The 15862-nt window shown below is 58.8% G+C and overlaps 1 protein-coding gene and 1 long non-coding RNA gene across 3 annotated transcripts; one reads left to right on the top strand and one right to left on the bottom strand.

Moving 5' to 3' along the window:
- Positions 1 to 4151: 4151 nt before the first annotated feature.
- Positions 4152 to 15340, bottom strand: HDHD5 (haloacid dehalogenase like hydrolase domain containing 5). 2 transcript variants are annotated; one of them, XM_072954555.1, is made up of 8 exons: positions 15188 to 15340; positions 12084 to 12287; positions 11119 to 11231; positions 9725 to 9818; positions 8512 to 8545; positions 6809 to 6983; positions 4961 to 5149; positions 4152 to 4870 (listed from the first exon to the last, which is right to left on the bottom strand). In XM_072954555.1, the coding sequence occupies exons 1-8, from the start codon at positions 15296 to 15298 to the stop codon at positions 4555 to 4557; spliced, it is 1236 nt and encodes a 411-aa protein (XP_072810656.1). In that variant the 5' UTR covers positions 15299 to 15340; the 3' UTR covers positions 4152 to 4554. The 2 variants fall into 2 exon arrangements, with proteins under 2 accessions (XP_072810656.1, XP_072810657.1); XM_072954556.1 differs by lacking the exon at positions 15188 to 15340 and adding an exon at positions 12445 to 12906.
- Positions 10815 to 13251, top strand: LOC140691292 (uncharacterized). The gene is made up of 3 exons (XR_012066889.1): positions 10815 to 11270; positions 11970 to 12276; positions 13058 to 13251. It is a non-coding gene; the product is annotated as an uncharacterized lncRNA (long non-coding RNA).
- Positions 15341 to 15862: the final 522 nt, after the last annotated feature.

Here is a 15862-nt window from a genome sequence, read left to right on the forward strand (position 1 = left end):
ATTTCCCAGAAAAATATGACTTTCCTAAACTAAGCAGCAAAATCTGAATGTACATTTAATTATTAAAGAAGTTGAATCGGTAATGGAGTCTTCCCCTGAAAACTTACTAGGTCCAGACGCTTTTGTGTGTTCCACTGACATTCAAGGCGCCAATAATCTCACTGTAAACAAACTGACCCACAAAACTGGAAAAGACAGAATGTGCCACCATTTATTTACAAGGCTCACAGAACTGTTATCAAAACCAGACAAAGGCAGTAGAAAAAAGCTTAAATATATAGGCCAGTCTCATTTATGAACACAGACAAAAAACTCCTAAACAAAATTCCAGCTCATAGTGACAGCAACATACAGCAAAACCAGCTAGGGTTTATCTCAGGAATGAAAGGCAGAGTTGAAGACGGAAAAAGAAAAATCTATAAATGCAGTTTACCAAATGAACAGATTACAGGAGAAAAACATTCATGGTCAACTCAACAAACATACAGAAATAAATTTCAATACTTATTCATGAATTTAAATAAAACTAAGCAAATCAGATTTCCTTTGTCCTAGTGAGCAGTGGTGTGGCAGCAGGGACAGGCTGGATGCTGCCGACTGACCCGGTTTCCTTTTCCCAGGGACAGAGGAAGACATTTCCATCCTGTTGGGAGCGGCGCTGGACGCGGGCCTGGCCAGGGGACGGGGACAGGGACAGGGACAGGGCGCTGACATCCAGGCCAGGTCTCGCCCGACTCCCTCCATGGTCATCCCTCCCCCTCCCTCTTCCACTGTGACCTTGGGGACCATGTTTTCAAGGTGACAGCATCACAGATGGAAGGTGCCTGGGCCCCGGAGTCACCACCTGGAGGGGAAGCCAGGAGCAGCCCCTAGCAGGAGCAGGAGCAGGAGCCAGCAATACACATGTGTCACGTGCAGCCGTATTTTCACACTTGTGCCGTGTTTCTCTGTGCTGCTTTGTCCCATTGGTGTGTGCCCTTCGCTCTGCCAGCAGAGCACCTTCTTCATTCCTGTAACCTTACAAAAATGTCTGAAGTCTGACAGGACCAAGTCCAGGGCCAAGTCAGGGATAACGTCCTCCAAGATGAGGCGGGGTTTCATTCCGCACCCTGGGGCCTCGTGGAGTCCGTGAAGCCCCAGGAGGACGTTAGAAAGAGCAAAGGGGAAAGCAGACAAGAAGGGCCCCCCCCCAGCCAAGAGCGCTCCGGGACTGCTTCGGCTGTCCTGGCAGAAGCGCGGGCCACAGCGGGAGGAATGGGGAGTTTCAAACGAGACCCCTCTTCTCCGCCTCCCAAAAAAGAGAAAATGACAGAAGGCTTTTGGAACCAAGAGCTGGAGGAGGCGGGAAGCAGAAGTTGAGCCCTGACAGCCGCAGCAGTTCACAGCCGGAGACAGCCCTCCCCCTCCACCCCCGGAGAAGCTGCCAGGAGCCCAGGCAGAGAGCAGGCAGCACACGCTCAGCACCGGGGAGGCGACAGAGGGAGTGGGGTAAAGCTCTTACAGCTGAGCTATTTTAAAATTCCGCCATCGAGGCAGCATCCTGTTGCTACGGCAACCCCAGCTCCGCTGGGAGTCCTGCTCCCCGCCTGCTCCCCTCCCGCCTCAGCTCAGGGGCATCCTCAGGAGGCCAGAAGCCGCCCCCTCCACGGGGAACACGGAGGAACTGCTCTGTGTGAGGTGAGGACTCAAGACCCAGGGGAACACCTGACGGTTCAGTCCTGTCCCAGGCCAGTCGCTGGCTTACTTCCTATTCAGAGTGACTCACAAAGTCTTGTTTGTATTCACTGGGCTCCATCAAAACACAAAAGGCAACATTTTCACTCAGTCAGGGCTGAGCCATGAGGCAGCTGGTGGTGGGCTGTGTGGTCCAGACAAAGTCCCTGAGGAAGAGCCTGGTCCTGCCCTCAGCCCTGCACCTGCTCTCCAGCCCCGTCTGGGATGGCTCCTGCCACGTACAGGAAACCAACGAGTGAGAAAGGAGACAAAGGGCCGCCAGAGAGCGACTGCCAGGTGGGGGCAGAGCTGGAGGCGGACGCTGCCCCCGCCCCCATCACTGCAGCCTGGAGCTCTGGCACACACCCCCCCCACTCCTCCCTTCACCCTCACTCCACCTGGCGCACTTGGCCTCCTGGGCCCACGGAGGGCTCACCTGGGCTGAAGCCATGCTTGGAGGAAGGGCAGTGGGGTCCCTAGGGCGCGTCCCAGGAGAACACGGCTGAGCAGGAGGCCCGGCCATCAGCCCAGCCCCTCCACTTCCCAACTGACCCCCGACCCATGGTCACCACAAGGCGAACTCCATGGGGGCAGGTGTGGCCGCTGACGGCTGGGGGCTGCAGGGCGTGGCGGGGAACTGGGCGCCGGTGGGTCTGCAGCTGGTGTCTCTGAGATGAGAAGGAAGGTGGGCCCTGGCGCCCTCACCTGTAAGATAGGGCAGGTGAGAACTGTGTCCCTCCTGAGGGGCTCTGCGGCATGGACCAATGCCGTCCCTCCTAAAGTGCCCTGGAAACTCAGGCTCCCCAACCCAGCGGCCCAGGTGCCTGTCGGACGCGTCCTGGGGGCACTTGGACAGAGACCAGCTCAGCGCTCGGGTCCTGGGGGCCTGACGTCTGTTCCACTCACCTTCCTCACAAACACGCCCTGATTTTGCCAGAGCAACAAGGTGCCCCCAGCCCGCCTCCGTGACCCAACCACGGCCATCCGGACAGGTCAGGACTTCCCCAGCGAGGTGGACCTCCCAGGAAAGTTCTCTAAGGGGTGTCCAGCGCCGCCGGCCTCGCCCTCGCCCTCTCCCTGTGGACGTGCGCGGGGCCGAGCTGCAGGACAAGCCCACACGCCAGGACAGGGGAGCAGCGTCCTCGTGACGCCCGAGATGCCGGCTCTGAACATCCTGATGCTTAGAAAGTGCTCACCACACTCAGCCTTCTGTAACAGGCGGCTGAACCAAATCCTAAATGACACGCCATACCTAAAATGGCCTGTTTGTGAGATCCATGTGGCCAACGCCAGTCCACACGAGGAGCCGGGGGGCAGCAGGCTGCCCAGGCCACCTGGCTGTGAGAGGGGAGCTGGGCCCAGCCCAAGGACAGGAAAGGAGAGGAGCCACGTCTGCCCGTGGGACCGTGTGGGAGGACGTGCAGGGTCCACAGTCCTGCCAAGTGCCAGGCATGTGGGTGTGGGGACACGAGGGACCCAATGCAGACCAAGCCCACAGAGCTTGTTTTTAGTGGAAGACGTAGAAAGAGAAGGAAATACAGGTCATGGGATGTGAGGGCCGTGGAGAGAACGGCGGACACGTGGACAGAGTGCTGCTTTTCACAGGAGGTCGAGGGAGCCTCTGAGGCGAGGATCCCAGGTCCTTGAGGAGGACGGTGCGCCAGGGGAACCGCCAGGGCGAGGCCGGAGTGAGCAGTGGGGCGGGGTGGGATGCAGGGCACCTGTGCTTCGGTGAGGAAGTCCCAGGAGGGCCCTGATCAGACAGCAGATTCGATCAGACTCCGAGCGGCACAGGCTCGACAGCGCTGCCCCCGCCCGGGTTATTCTGCGGGCAAGGCTGTCTGAAGGGCGGGTTGCAGGGCCCGGGTCTCGGGTGCTGGGGGCAGAGGGCTGGCTGCGTGGATGTGGTCGAGCTCTGGTGCTCAGGGAGTCAGCACACCTCTCCCTCCTTCAGGAAACACGTTCACTCCGTCTCGGTCTCCTCGGCTCCCTCCCCCCCAAAACCTGCTGCTGTTGGGGGTGTAGCCCAGCGAAGAGTGTTTCAAGGAGAAAGGGAGTGACCAGCGTGTGTCAGCTGGAGCAGGACGGGGACAAGAACTGACCGGGATGGTGGGTGACAGACCAACCTAGAAGCATGGGACTGGGTGGCTGCTGGAGGGGGTGAGAAACATACTTCCTGGAGTCACGGAAGGAACAGCTCCCCCAACACACACGTCAGGAAGCCGGACGTCGACGGCGGGGCTGGGCCTGACTCGTTCTTCCAACACGGCTTCGCAGCCCCGACTGGGGTGGGCTGGGGCCGGCGGCAGAGGTGGGAGAGATGTCAGCAGCTTACAGGGGTGAGATGCCACTGCTCTCTCAGCCTCAAGGTCACCCACACTGCTTGCCCACAATCCTTCTCCCGCGGAACTTTCACATTCCAGATAGAACTTCACAAGAAACAGAAAATGAATATTTATTATGATCATTTTGACTTGAAAAAATAAGGCTGAAATCTCTGGGCAATAAGCTGAAACACCATAAAAAGCCGTATCCGAGTGTTAGCTACACATGGAGCCAGCAGCAGGCAGAGGCCACGCGGCGCCCCGTTTTCCCGAATCCTCCAAGTGAGGGGACTGAGGCTCAGAGGTAGAGGGGCAGGAACTGGGCCCAGAAAGCCCTGGTGCTTCTCTCCAAAGCGCTACCAGGGTTCCATCCTGGGGCCCCTGCCCAATGGGAGAGAGAGCCAGTGTCCTCTTCCAGGCGGCAGTGTGACCGCGTGCACAGGCGGCAGGCCTGCCTCGATCCCCGTGACCCGGGCCAGCAGCAGCCAGTGTGGCCTGCCCCGGCCCAGCACACAGCTCACTCCAGGGCCCAGCCCTCCTTCTGGAACACCAGCCGCACGGCCTCGTGCACGTCCCTCACAACATGCGAGGCCTCCATGAGCCCTGGGCTGAGGCTGAAGTCCCGGTGCCCGTGGAACGGAGGCTCCTCCCCGCCCTGGGCAGGCCCCGGGGACCCCGGACCCGGGGGTCGGTACACACCGGTGCACACCAGGATGGAGACGCAGCTCTGGGCTGCCAAGGGCCGTGGCTTGCCCTCCTCCGCCCCCTCCCTCCCCCTCTGCAGGTACCGGTGGAACAGGTTGGCCCCATAGACGTCAGACATGGGGTTGTCGCTGGGGAAAGAGGAGAAAACCCAGCTCAGCGGGCGGGAGAGAGCAGAGACCAACGCGGGAGAGGCGCACGGGTGCAGGGCCGGGGCTTACCCCACGGCGTAGAGGTTCCGGATGGGGGCCGCCCAGCCCCGCCGCGCCGCCTGCCGCCGGAGCAGGTCCTCCGCGTACCGGTAGGTGAGGATGCTGGGCTTGCCCGTCAGGCCCTCGTACCTCAGCTCTCTGCCCGTCACCTTCCGGTAAATGGCTTCCAGACACAGCAGGAAGGTGCCATGGCCAAACCTGCAGAGGAAGAGCCAGCCGCTCGGTGCCCGCAGGCCCAGCAGTCTGAGCAGCGCCCTGAGAGCCAGCCCCATTCCAGGCCTCGTGGCAACAGAGTGGTAAGAAATAACCTGCATTTGTCACCCGCATTTATCACCTGCTACACCTGGTAACACCCGGAGACGGCAGGCCACACTTAAAACTCTCAGAAAAATCCTACAGGACAGGTTTCACTGCCCTCAGTTCACAGGTGAGGAAACTGAGGCACGGGGAGGTTGAGTGACCTGCCCACAGGGTAGAGCTGGAATGACCACCCAGAGACCTAAGCTTAGACTCCACCCTCGATCTGGGCAGACTACTGGCTGACCCCTGGCCTTCCCAGGGACAGTCTTCTGGGAGCACCCTGCCTCCCCTGCAGCTCCATGAGCGGCTACGTGACTGAACCACAGCCCAGGAGTCAACGAAATCAGAAGTGCTGGATTCACCTTCTAGAAGTGTCCTTGAAACTGGGGACAAGTGCTCTTCTCCACCCTCCCCTGCCCCCTCCTACAGACTGGAATGCTGATACGATGGCTGGAATTCAGGCAACCCTTTTGGACTATGGGGTGAAGGCTAAAGACTGTGCAGCTGGAAGACAGAAGGTGCCTGTGACCCTGGCAGGTGACAGAAGGTGCCTGTGACCTCGTGAGAAAGCCAGCAACTTCCGTCTCACTCAAGATTCTTTTGTTTTGGGTTTTCACCCCGTGCTGCTAAGCTAAACCCCAGCTGATACTGTTCAGTATCTTGAAGTTGCATTTCAGTGTCACTTATTTATATACAGAATTCTATTTTCCATTTTTAAATTGTCAAATGAAAAAGCAGTATCAAATCTGGTTTACAAATAGTAACTTGCCTCTTGCTACCACTCTGCAGCCTACAGAACCAAGCTCCCTTCACATAGTGTCTGCATGCCCGAACTCTAGGAAGAATATTCTGGAAAGAACACCTGACCTCGAGCTGCAGAAATGCACTTTAAAGGTAATGAAAGAACAGTGTGACCCCCATCTCCTTGGGCTGCTGACCTGGGGCAGTGCTGGGCCCTGCCTCCCACAATGACCATCCATCACACAGCAAACTGGGAGGCGAGGCACGGGAAAAAACCCCAGACTTTGGCCTTGCAGACAAGAGTAGCCAATCATTTGTCCCTCCAGGACGGCACCCCGAGGGCCAGCAGAGGCGCCTGCGCTGCCTCAGCCTAGGGGAGGGGGGTCACCGGTTCAGGGGCCTCGTCCTCTGGTCCTGCTCACCCCTCCCCCACGTCTTCCCGGAAGGAGACAAAGAAGTGAAAGGACCAGGGCCTCGGGGGAAGGCACAGAGGGAAGGGGGTTCGTGCACTGACGCAGCTCAGGGCTGACCCTCGCTGGGCTTCCACCAGCCAAAAACAGCAAGTCCTGGGAGGACTCTGGAGGGCAGTCAGGGGCCATCGCAGTGCGTCTTTTGGGCGCAGTAAACGGCAGTTTTGAGTAATCAGTAGTGAAGTGACCCTGGAGACCCCTCTGAGGCTGGGTTACCAGGGCAACTCCAGGGCCTGCGGGAGGGGCTGAGCCCGGAGCCCAGGATGGCGCCAGGAGCCACAGCAGGGCAGCCCAGGTGGCAGCTGGAGGTGGCCCGAGGGCCACGGCTGGGGACCTGAGTCCTCACCTGGGCATCTTGGCTTCAGCCATCCAGAGGAGGTCCACGTTGCTGGCCAGGACAGGGAGGTGGGGATACGGGGCCGAGGCCAGACCGGTGCCAGGGTTCCCGTCACTGAGAAGCACATCCATGATCAGCTGCAGGCTCGTCTCCCAGCGCACCGGCTCCCCAAGGAGGAGCACCCCTGCAGAGCACGTGGGCACGTCAGGGCCTAGGGCCACGGGGCACTCAGCCAGCCACCTCTGTGCCCCAGCCGCAAGCCCTGCCCCTGGGGGCACTGACCCATCAGGGCACTGAGGCTAGGGTGCGGTTCCAGACCAGCCCTGGGGGACCCACCCTCCCGCCCACTGGTAGACAAAGCCAGGGCCCAGGAGGAGCTCTGTGTCCCCTGGGACGTCCCAGGAGGAGCAGCAGCAGCAGCGAGTCTCAGGCCCGCTGGCCCTGCTCACGGATGCTCCCCCACCTTCCCTGCTGGACACAGGGGCCACTCAGTGGAAGCCAGGGACACAGACCTGGGCTCCCAGCCTGGCTGTCCACGTCCCTCTGTGACTGGGGGCTGCTCCTACAGTCTCTAAGCCTCGGCTTCCTCAACTACGTCATGACGGCACCTCACTGCGAGGAGTGAGAAAACCAGACGCAGCAAACCACATCAGCCAGGCCGGACGACACCCTCACCCGGGAGCTGCCGGGAGCTGCCGGGAGCTGCCGGGACCAGGGAACGGGCCCCACGAGGCCCGGGTGGGCAGTGCCCCCCAGGGAGGTGATCGGAAACTGCAGCAGGGGCTTGGTCGTCACAGCGAGGACACAGTGATGAGGACCTGGGGGGCCCCGAGGCGGTCCTGCACAATCAAAGCCTCCCTGAGTCAACTGACAGCTGACCCTCACACAGGTGAACAAGCCGCTTACAACTGAGCCTAAACCCCAGCTCACGCCACACGAAAACATGACGTATTTTTTAGTAGCGTTCTAATAAACACTGACTCTTCCAAAAATGCAGCTATCACGTAAGTCAAGAGAAAGCTGTACTTTTCCAAAACTTTACCAAGAGTTCTTCCCCATTTTGGAAAACCGTATCACCAGGGACAACAGTGCCCCTAATTTCTGAGTCACCAGCGAACACGCCTGCACACCCTGTGAACACACTTGCGTGGCTCTGCATTTGCAGCTGTAACGGTCGTGAGGATCCCACTTTTGGTATCATTACTTTACTGCTTAAGTATGTCCTGCTGGATACTTATTACACACTGAAACACAGATCGCCTCGCTAAAAGAGCACTCCCTTTGTTTCTCCTTACTATAATTAGGACTTTAATCTGAACTAATTAATTTTCAGTATTTGTGTATAGGAAAGTTACATTACCTATGAATTTCATTTCACGGTAGTAGAGGGGACATTACAGCATTTGTTACACAAGGGAGATCGGGCTGAGCAACACTAGACCGGGTTACACTGGACCAGGTTACACTGGACCATGTTACACTGGACTAGGTCCTTAGGTATGATTCTCTCAAAGATTTTTATGCTTACGATTTCTCTGGAATAATGAGGCAAGTGACAGGGGAAGGAAAGATTAGCAGCTAATGTCTCCGAGGTCTGAGTGGCAGTTCTGAGGCCAGAACCCCGGTGACCCAACGTCCAGTGCCCCGGCCACACTGCCAGCCTACAGCACCCGCAGGGAGAGCCAGCCCCCGCCACCCAAGGACCTCGTTACCTTCAATGGCAGGGAAGTCGTTCCTTGGAAGGGGCTGCAAGACAAAGAGCAGGCCCATCAAGCCGTGGCCACCTTCCGCTCCCGGACAGCCACACACCGGGTCCCGGGGGTGGGAGGATGCCGTGGCCACCTTCCGCTCCCAGACAGCCACACGCCAGGTCCCGGGGGTGGGAGAGAGACGCGTGCCCGACAGATGGAAGACCCCTCAGGCCAGCCCTGGCCGAGGAGAAGTGACAGGACTGAGGGAGGAGGTCCATGGGGACACAAGGGGAGACAGCGCCCAGGCTGGTCACACCCCAGGCCAAGGGCACCACATGTGAAGGCTGGCCAGGAGGCGGCTGGCCAGCTGCCCTCCTCCAGCAAGGGTGCGAGGTGAGGGCCTGGAATCGGGCGGCCAAGGACAAGGAGAGCCCACGGAGAAGGAGCCTGACGTCGCTCAGCAGGCGGGCCTTCACTGGACCACTGTCTTGGGTCTGTTCCTTCCAGGAACGGCTACCATGGTCTGAGCCCTGCTGCTAACCAGCCCTGAGACCCCGGCAGAGCCACGTCCCCGCGGGGCGGTCTCTGAGCTGCCCTGACATCTGGTTCTCCACACGATGTGCGTGGCTCTGGGAGAAGTCTGGGGGTTGACGGAGTGCTCTGTTCAGTGGGAAAGCTCGGGAGGAGCGGGGCTGAAGCTGCACAGTGAACCAAAGCGAAGCCTGTGCCTCTGCTTGTAACCATGCTTCCTCACACGGCCAGAGCTCTGGCTGAAAGCAGGCAGGTGACAGGCACAGAGTTCACGGAGGAAGCAGAGGGCGAAGGGCCGTCAGGAGACGGGCAGTCACACCTTGAGGGTCAATGAGAGGCCTCGGACCACTGGTCAGAAGGGTAAGGTTCAAGTATGAGTCAAACCCAAAAGGAACCGGGGCAGATACTCAGGATGGCCAGTCCTTTCACACAAAGCTGTTTCCCACAAGGACAACGCTCTGCAGCAGGACTGCGGTGCCTCCCCGGTGACTCTGAAAGCAGGTAACGTACAAAACCACAAGCCAGAGGGGGTGCTACGGCTCAGAAAGGGCACTCGGCCAGGTGCGAACAACGCAGAAAGGAAAGTCCGGGAGCTGCTCCCTGGCCACCCTGTGTGTCTGGGGACAGGGTCCTGGCCAGGTGTGCCCTCCCGGGAGGCCGCTCTGAGCGGGAGGGGCCTGGAGCGGGAGTGAGCTCCGCCTACCGTAGTCTTCGGCCGCCGCGCGAGGTCCACCACGTCCAGCACAGGGAAAGCGGCCCGCAGCTCGTCCACAGTGACCACGTGCTTGAAGCCCAGGCTAGAGCGAGATCAGGGATGCAAAGCTGGGCAGTTCTGGAGGAGGGGCCTTTGAAGTGAGGGACCCAACCCAGCCCACCCCATCCCCAGTCAGAACCCAGCGAGGCCCCACCACCCTGAAGGCAGGTGTGGGCACGGGGGGGGGCACACCCCGGGGGGCCTGCCCTACAACAGGCGCCCACTGCGCACAAAGGCCCCCAAGAAGCCCTGTCCTGCAGCTCACGCTGGCCCAGAGCCCTCCGAACTGGTGCTCTGTGAGCAGCTCAGGGGAGGAGACCCCTTAGCCGGGAGGGAGCTGAGCAGAGGGTCTGCAGGCGTCAGACCACAGCTAAATGTGGACAGAAGGGTGGGATTCAGCCCGGCGGGGAGGCCCTGGGAGGGCACACCCACCCCAGCCTTATCCTCCCAGACCTGCCCCCTGTTCCTGTCCTCAGTCCCACCTGCAGCCTCAACTGGACAGGGCTGCAGGCCACCCTCCACACCACCCTCCCCAAAATGCCGCCGCCACCGGCAATAAACCTGCACAGCCCACTGCCCTCACAAGCACGTTCACCCCCTCCCGGAGTCCCCGTCCAGGTTCTGAGCCCGGCGCCGTCCTCCCTGCCCTCCTTCCTTCCCGATCCCACTGGCGTCTCCAGCTCCAGGACTCTCCCATCCCTCCTCTTTCCAGCCCCTCAGCTCCTTCCCACGAGGAAAACTCTGCCGTCTCTGGTGGCACAGACAGCCCTGATGAGGCCACCGGACTCCTGCTCCAGGGACAGCCCCTCCCAACAGCTGAGAGAAGACTCAACCCTGTTCTGCTCTTTCTAGTCCCAACCACACGCCATCTGAAACACTCCTTCACTGCTCCTGAGTGTTATTTCTGCCACTCAATTACGAAGCCTGATCAAGCGCACCCACGGGCCTCTCTGGGCTCCCGTCCCCGGCGGTGGAGAAGGGAGGGGGACCCAGGCCTCACTTCTGGAGAGCACACCCCCCCCCCAGAGGCAGAGCTCACGAGGACTCGCTCCCAAGGCCCAGGCAGCCGTGGTTCCCGAGTCTGATCACAGTGTCGCCTGGGTTCTCAGACCCGGGGAGTCAAGACTCCAGGGAAGGGCCCGGGGGTCTGCTCTGTGAGGTCACAGCAGGTTCTGATGTGGCGGGCTGGCCTTCAGACACCCCGGGCGCAGGACTGTCTGCCCTGGGAGCCGCCCTCCCTCCCTCCCTCCTACGAGATCCTGGCACCTGGCACCCAGCGAGCCCGCCTACAGTCCCCTCGGCCGGGGAGGGGGACCTCACAGCAGGAAGCACCCGAAGGATACGCTCGGGCATTTTCCACCAGGGGCCCCTGTCCGGACACCAGCAGCCGTCTCTCATGGTGCTGTGAGAAGAGCTTCATGGGGCTGTGGGCCAGGATGACCTGGTCGGGCTCCACCTGCAGTGGCCGAGAGAGGAGAGCAGAGGAAGCCAGCAGGTGAGGGGAGCCAGCAGCAAGCTCCTCCACATGGGGAGGGAGCCTGCCCAGAACCAGGAGGGGAGCCCAGCACTTCCACAGCGGTCTCAAGGTCCCAACAGGCATGACCAGCAGGAGATGCCGCTAGCCCCAGCCCCGCCCCGCCCAGCCCCACGGGGGCCCCGGGCTAGTGCAGGGCTCCGATCTGCCTCTGCCTGCTCTCAGTTCTACTCACACTTGGCTTTCAACACCTCTGCCAACTGCAGCCACGCAGCCCTCCCTCTCCAGACCCCGCAGGAGGAGCCCGTTTGTCCCTCTGGCCCGTGCCCATCCCCCAGCTGTGTCGCGCGGGGTTACTTTGGGTTCCAGAGGACTCCTTTGAAGCCCACGCCCGCTGCTAACAGAGGTCAAGTGGGCCTGCGGCGGGTGAAGAGGGACGGTGCACTGAGCAGTGTCACTGTCTTTATGAGAAACGAGAGCTCTCACTTCAGAGTCGCACCTGGTGTGCAGAGATTTAGAAAAATGTGGCCCTGGCTCCCCAGGAGCTGAGAATCCAAAAGACAGCACCCCGACACCCAGGAGAAAAGAAACAGTACAAAGACAGTGGACGGACACGGGGGGGGACTTCTGTGCGTAACTCGTACGTTTACATGAGTGGTGACCCTGCAGAGAGGCTCCATGTCACAGTGTGGCCTTGAACGTCAAGTATTTTCCCAACAGGGTCTAAAGAGCTGTACTGACAACTGGCCACAGCCTAGAGTTTATCAACACCGCCCTTACCCGGGGCGGGGGACCAGTCCTGGAGGGGGCTCCCCGTCTCCGCTGCCCCCTCACCTGGAAGCCCAGCAGGGCCGACAGCTCCTGGGCTCGGCTGTGCTGCAGCATGTTCCCCGCGTTGGTGACAAAGACCACGGGCACCCGCAGCTGCCCCTGGGGGCTCACCAGCCTGCGGAACGCCTCCCGCGCAGCAGGGATGATGCTGTGGCCCCGAACCAGCACCCCATCGATGTCCAACAGGAACCCAAAGGTAGGTGGGCCCTGCACACGGGGAGAGAACAGAGCGGCCCTGAGTCGGAGGTGGGGGGTGCTCAGACAGACAGGAGGACCTGGGGTTGCCCGCAGGATGGCCCCACAGGGCAAATCCATCTGTAACAAAGAGTCAGGCCTTTCCAGATATTTTTAAGCATATACTTACTTTGTTAAAATTATTTCTGCCTAATTCACATACAGAAATTTTTTTCTGAAACAATCCCAGCATTTCAACACCTCTGGTCAGTACTTCCTTCCCTTGCTTCCTTATCCTTACGCTGGTCACGTGGCTATGACCGCCCCTCATGTGTAGTTTTCTGCTGGACATAAAGCGCTTTTATGTGACAACAGCCTCACAACCATCTTTTAAAATTTTGCTTTATCAGAACAACACACACAAGGTTAAAAGAAAAAATACACTCAATTGCTACCGACAATAAAGGACAAATCTGAGTTTCTCGTCTCCTCTTGCACCCAGCGCTGTTCCCTCTCCTGCGTACCTTCCAGGAACTTCCCAGGGCTGGCACTGGCCCCACTCCTCTGCTCGCACACAGGGACTCTGTGCTGTGCCCTCTGCTCCGTTCCCCTCCTCTTGGTGGCTTTCCTTCTGTATCAGCCCTACCCTCCCACCACGTCGTTTCTGGCCACACATTCTGAGTGAATAACCCACTAACATTAGGGATCCCCTATTTTGGACATTGGGGTTTTTCCACATTTTTGCTACTACAGATGATGCAATAAGGAATCTCTTCATGCTTGCTGACTTTTCCATATTACAGATTTTTCCTGAAGCTAGATTCTTGAACGCTGGAGTAACAAGCCAAAGGAGTGCAGACATGGTAAAAACATGACAGCTCGCATGGACCCTCGTATCCTTGCCAGGGATGATTTTCACACGGATCAAAGAGTTTGTTAAAAATCAAACATCTTGTAAGTTCCAAGTTAAAAGGGAAAAAAAGGCTATCTCATCTCATCTGCATTTCTTGGATTTATAAAATTGAACACTGCCCTCTTTTTAAAAAATCACCCCATTTCTTATTATGAGCTGTCAACATACAAGATGGTTTTCAACTGTTAGAAAAATCCAACCCGATCTGTTTACCATTTTCCTTCTGTTGCTGCCATTTAGGTCAGGCCACTCTCACTGCCTGCTCATCGTGGTTATGCTCAGAATGCCCTGATTTTCTTAGCGGCACACACAGAGAACTTAGGGTTGAAATGACAAGAAACCAGGGATTTGTTTTAAAATCTTAGAACCAATAAAAAAAAAAGTGGGCAGGGTGATAAGTAAAGAAATTGTGACAAAACATTAACAGCGGCTGAGCCTAGAAGAAGGGTCTGTGGGTTCATGCTGTTCAGTTGTTGGGTTTCTGAAAACTCACATAGTTTAAAAAAAATTAAACAGCTGATCTGTGCTAATGACTGCAAAATTCAACCACGCGGTCTTAGCTAGTGGCCACATCCTAAAGAGGCACAAGGTCTGCTCTCACAGACATGAGACCCCACAGACCCTGCTGCTTAGAACAAGTTTCAGGGCAGTTCAGCAATGTTCTCAAGGCCCCCTTGTCCACTGCTGGGCAGTGCGCCATCACCAGCTCCGACCCCCAGACACGCACACACAGAGAACCAGGCACCCAGTGACCCAGCAAGTAAAGGTCCCTGACAGTTGTAACAAACATGCCACCATGAGCTGTTGAGAGGGAAAACCAGGAGAGAGGGTGTGTATGCACGGCTTCTCTTCCCTTTCTGCTCAGTTTCTCTGAAGAAGTAAAACTGCTCTAACAAATAGTCTATTAATTTGTTTTTAAAGTGAAGTTTCTAGAGAAAAGGAGAAAGGGTTAGATTTCTTTTCATGCTTTTTTCTTTTTTCTATTCTCTTCTGTATCTATATTCTGATTTTTCAGTATCATCTCATTTAAAAAGAAAAACTAATCCTGGGTAATAGGCCAGATTGCCTAATTAAAGTTCCTGTCTGTGGCAGTAGAAAATGTGTGGTTTTAAGATTAGTTTAAAATGAAGGGACCACGAAGATGTTCCTCTGCGTTAACTGCGACTGATCTGGAATTGGTTTGGTATGTTTGCAGCAACAGCATTACGACTACCGTCCAGGACACTGTCTACTCCAACCAGCTCCACGTTTCAGAGAGCCTACTATGTGCAGTCACACAGTGCCAAGTCCTGTGTCTGTATCACACAGTGCCCCCTGGATAGTCTCACAAACACACTGCCTGGGAAGGAACGTGCCTGGCACACACGCGGGAAAGCGAGCTTAGAGAGTGAAGTACGTGACGCCTGAACAGAGGCTTGAGCTGCCCAGGTCCACCGAGAGGCGGGTTTCCCCGTAACTGTACAGTCGGGCCCTGGGATCCGGGGCGTCCGCGTAGCGGGTTCTCCCACTGCCGACCACAAACTTCACGCGCCATCCGGCATTAGTGAATCCGCGGATGCGGGACCCGCGGATACGGGGGCCGTGGGACTCCGGCATCCGCGGATACCGAGGGGCGACTGTAATTTGCCCCGCGTCAAACAGGCACAAACGGCGGGGCAGGACTCGCGTCTGAAGCCGGTGCCCCTCTCTCCCCTCCTCCCACTCTCCGTCCGGAAAGCCGGGGCCGGGCGCACACTTCACGCGTCCGTCCTCGCGGGCGGCAGGCCTCGCGGAGCCCGGGCCCCCGGCTGCACCTGCGGAGGACGGGCGACCCGCGGCCCGCGTCCTCCCCGAAGGGCCGCGCCCCGCGCGCTCCCGGGCTGCGGGGTCGCGGCCGGAGCCGGGGCGCCGCGCGGGCGCGTGACGTCACCACACGCGGACGCGGGGCGCAGGGACGTCCCGGCGGCCGGACACCGGCTCCGAGCCCGGCCCGCGGGGCCGCCCGGCGGCCAGCCCGCCGCCTCCGCCCCGCCGCCCTCACCTGCGCGCCGCCGCTCCCGAAACGGCGGCCCCCGAGCCCCGCGGCCGCGCGCGCCGCCCGCCGCCACAGCCCCGGCGCCCACCGCGCCGCCGCCTCGCACAGCGCAGCCATGGGCCGCCCCGGCGCGCCCGCGCACGCCCCGCCCGGCCCCGCGCACGCCCCGCCCGGCGCCCGCCGCGCAGCCAGTCAGCGGCCGGCAGCCCCGGGGCACCCCGGGAGCTGTAGTCCGTGTCCGTGGCTGGGGCGGGCGGCGCGCGCATCTGGGGAGCCGCACTCCTGCGTCTCTGGGGAGCGGGTCCCGGCCGGGTCTTGTTTATCAGATGTCTGGAAGTTTGTGCTTTTTTGACATGCACCCATTGGCCCACGCCACTCCCACCTCTGGCAACCAGCATCCTTCTTTTGTTCTCTGGATCTATGATCTTGGCGATTTGTCTCTTAGATTCCACATATGAGAGCATATAGTAATTGTTTTTATCTGATTTATTTCATTAAGCATGACTCCCTCAGGGCCTAAGCTTGTTATTGCAAGTGGCAGCACTTCCTTCTTTTTGTGGCTGAATACTACCCCGTCGTATATACATACCGCGTCTTCTTTATCCACTCACCTACGGATGGGCACTTAAGCTGCTTCTGCGTCTTGGCAGTTGCGGATTGCTCTGCAGCGACCGTGGCGTA

This window comes from Vicugna pacos, chromosome 34, assembly GCF_048564905.1.
Source record: "Vicugna pacos chromosome 34, VicPac4, whole genome shotgun sequence".
NCBI classification, from domain to species: domain Eukaryota; kingdom Metazoa; phylum Chordata; class Mammalia; order Artiodactyla; family Camelidae; genus Vicugna; species Vicugna pacos.

Bases quoted from the DNA above. Each gene is read 5' to 3' on its own strand.
- HDHD5 (XM_072954556.1), bottom strand. From the start codon at position 12,606: ATGTCCAGCAGAAAACTACACATGAGGGGCGGTCATAGCCACGTGACC. The intron at 12,288-12,444 runs GTAAGTATATGC...CCCCGTGTGCAG, and splicing joins GCAGAAATAATTTTAACAAA to GGCCCACCTACCTTTGGGTT. The intron at 9,819-11,118 runs GTATCCTTCGGG...ATCTCGCTCTAG, and splicing joins CTGGTGGAAAATGCCCGAGC to CCTGGGCTTCAAGCACGTGG.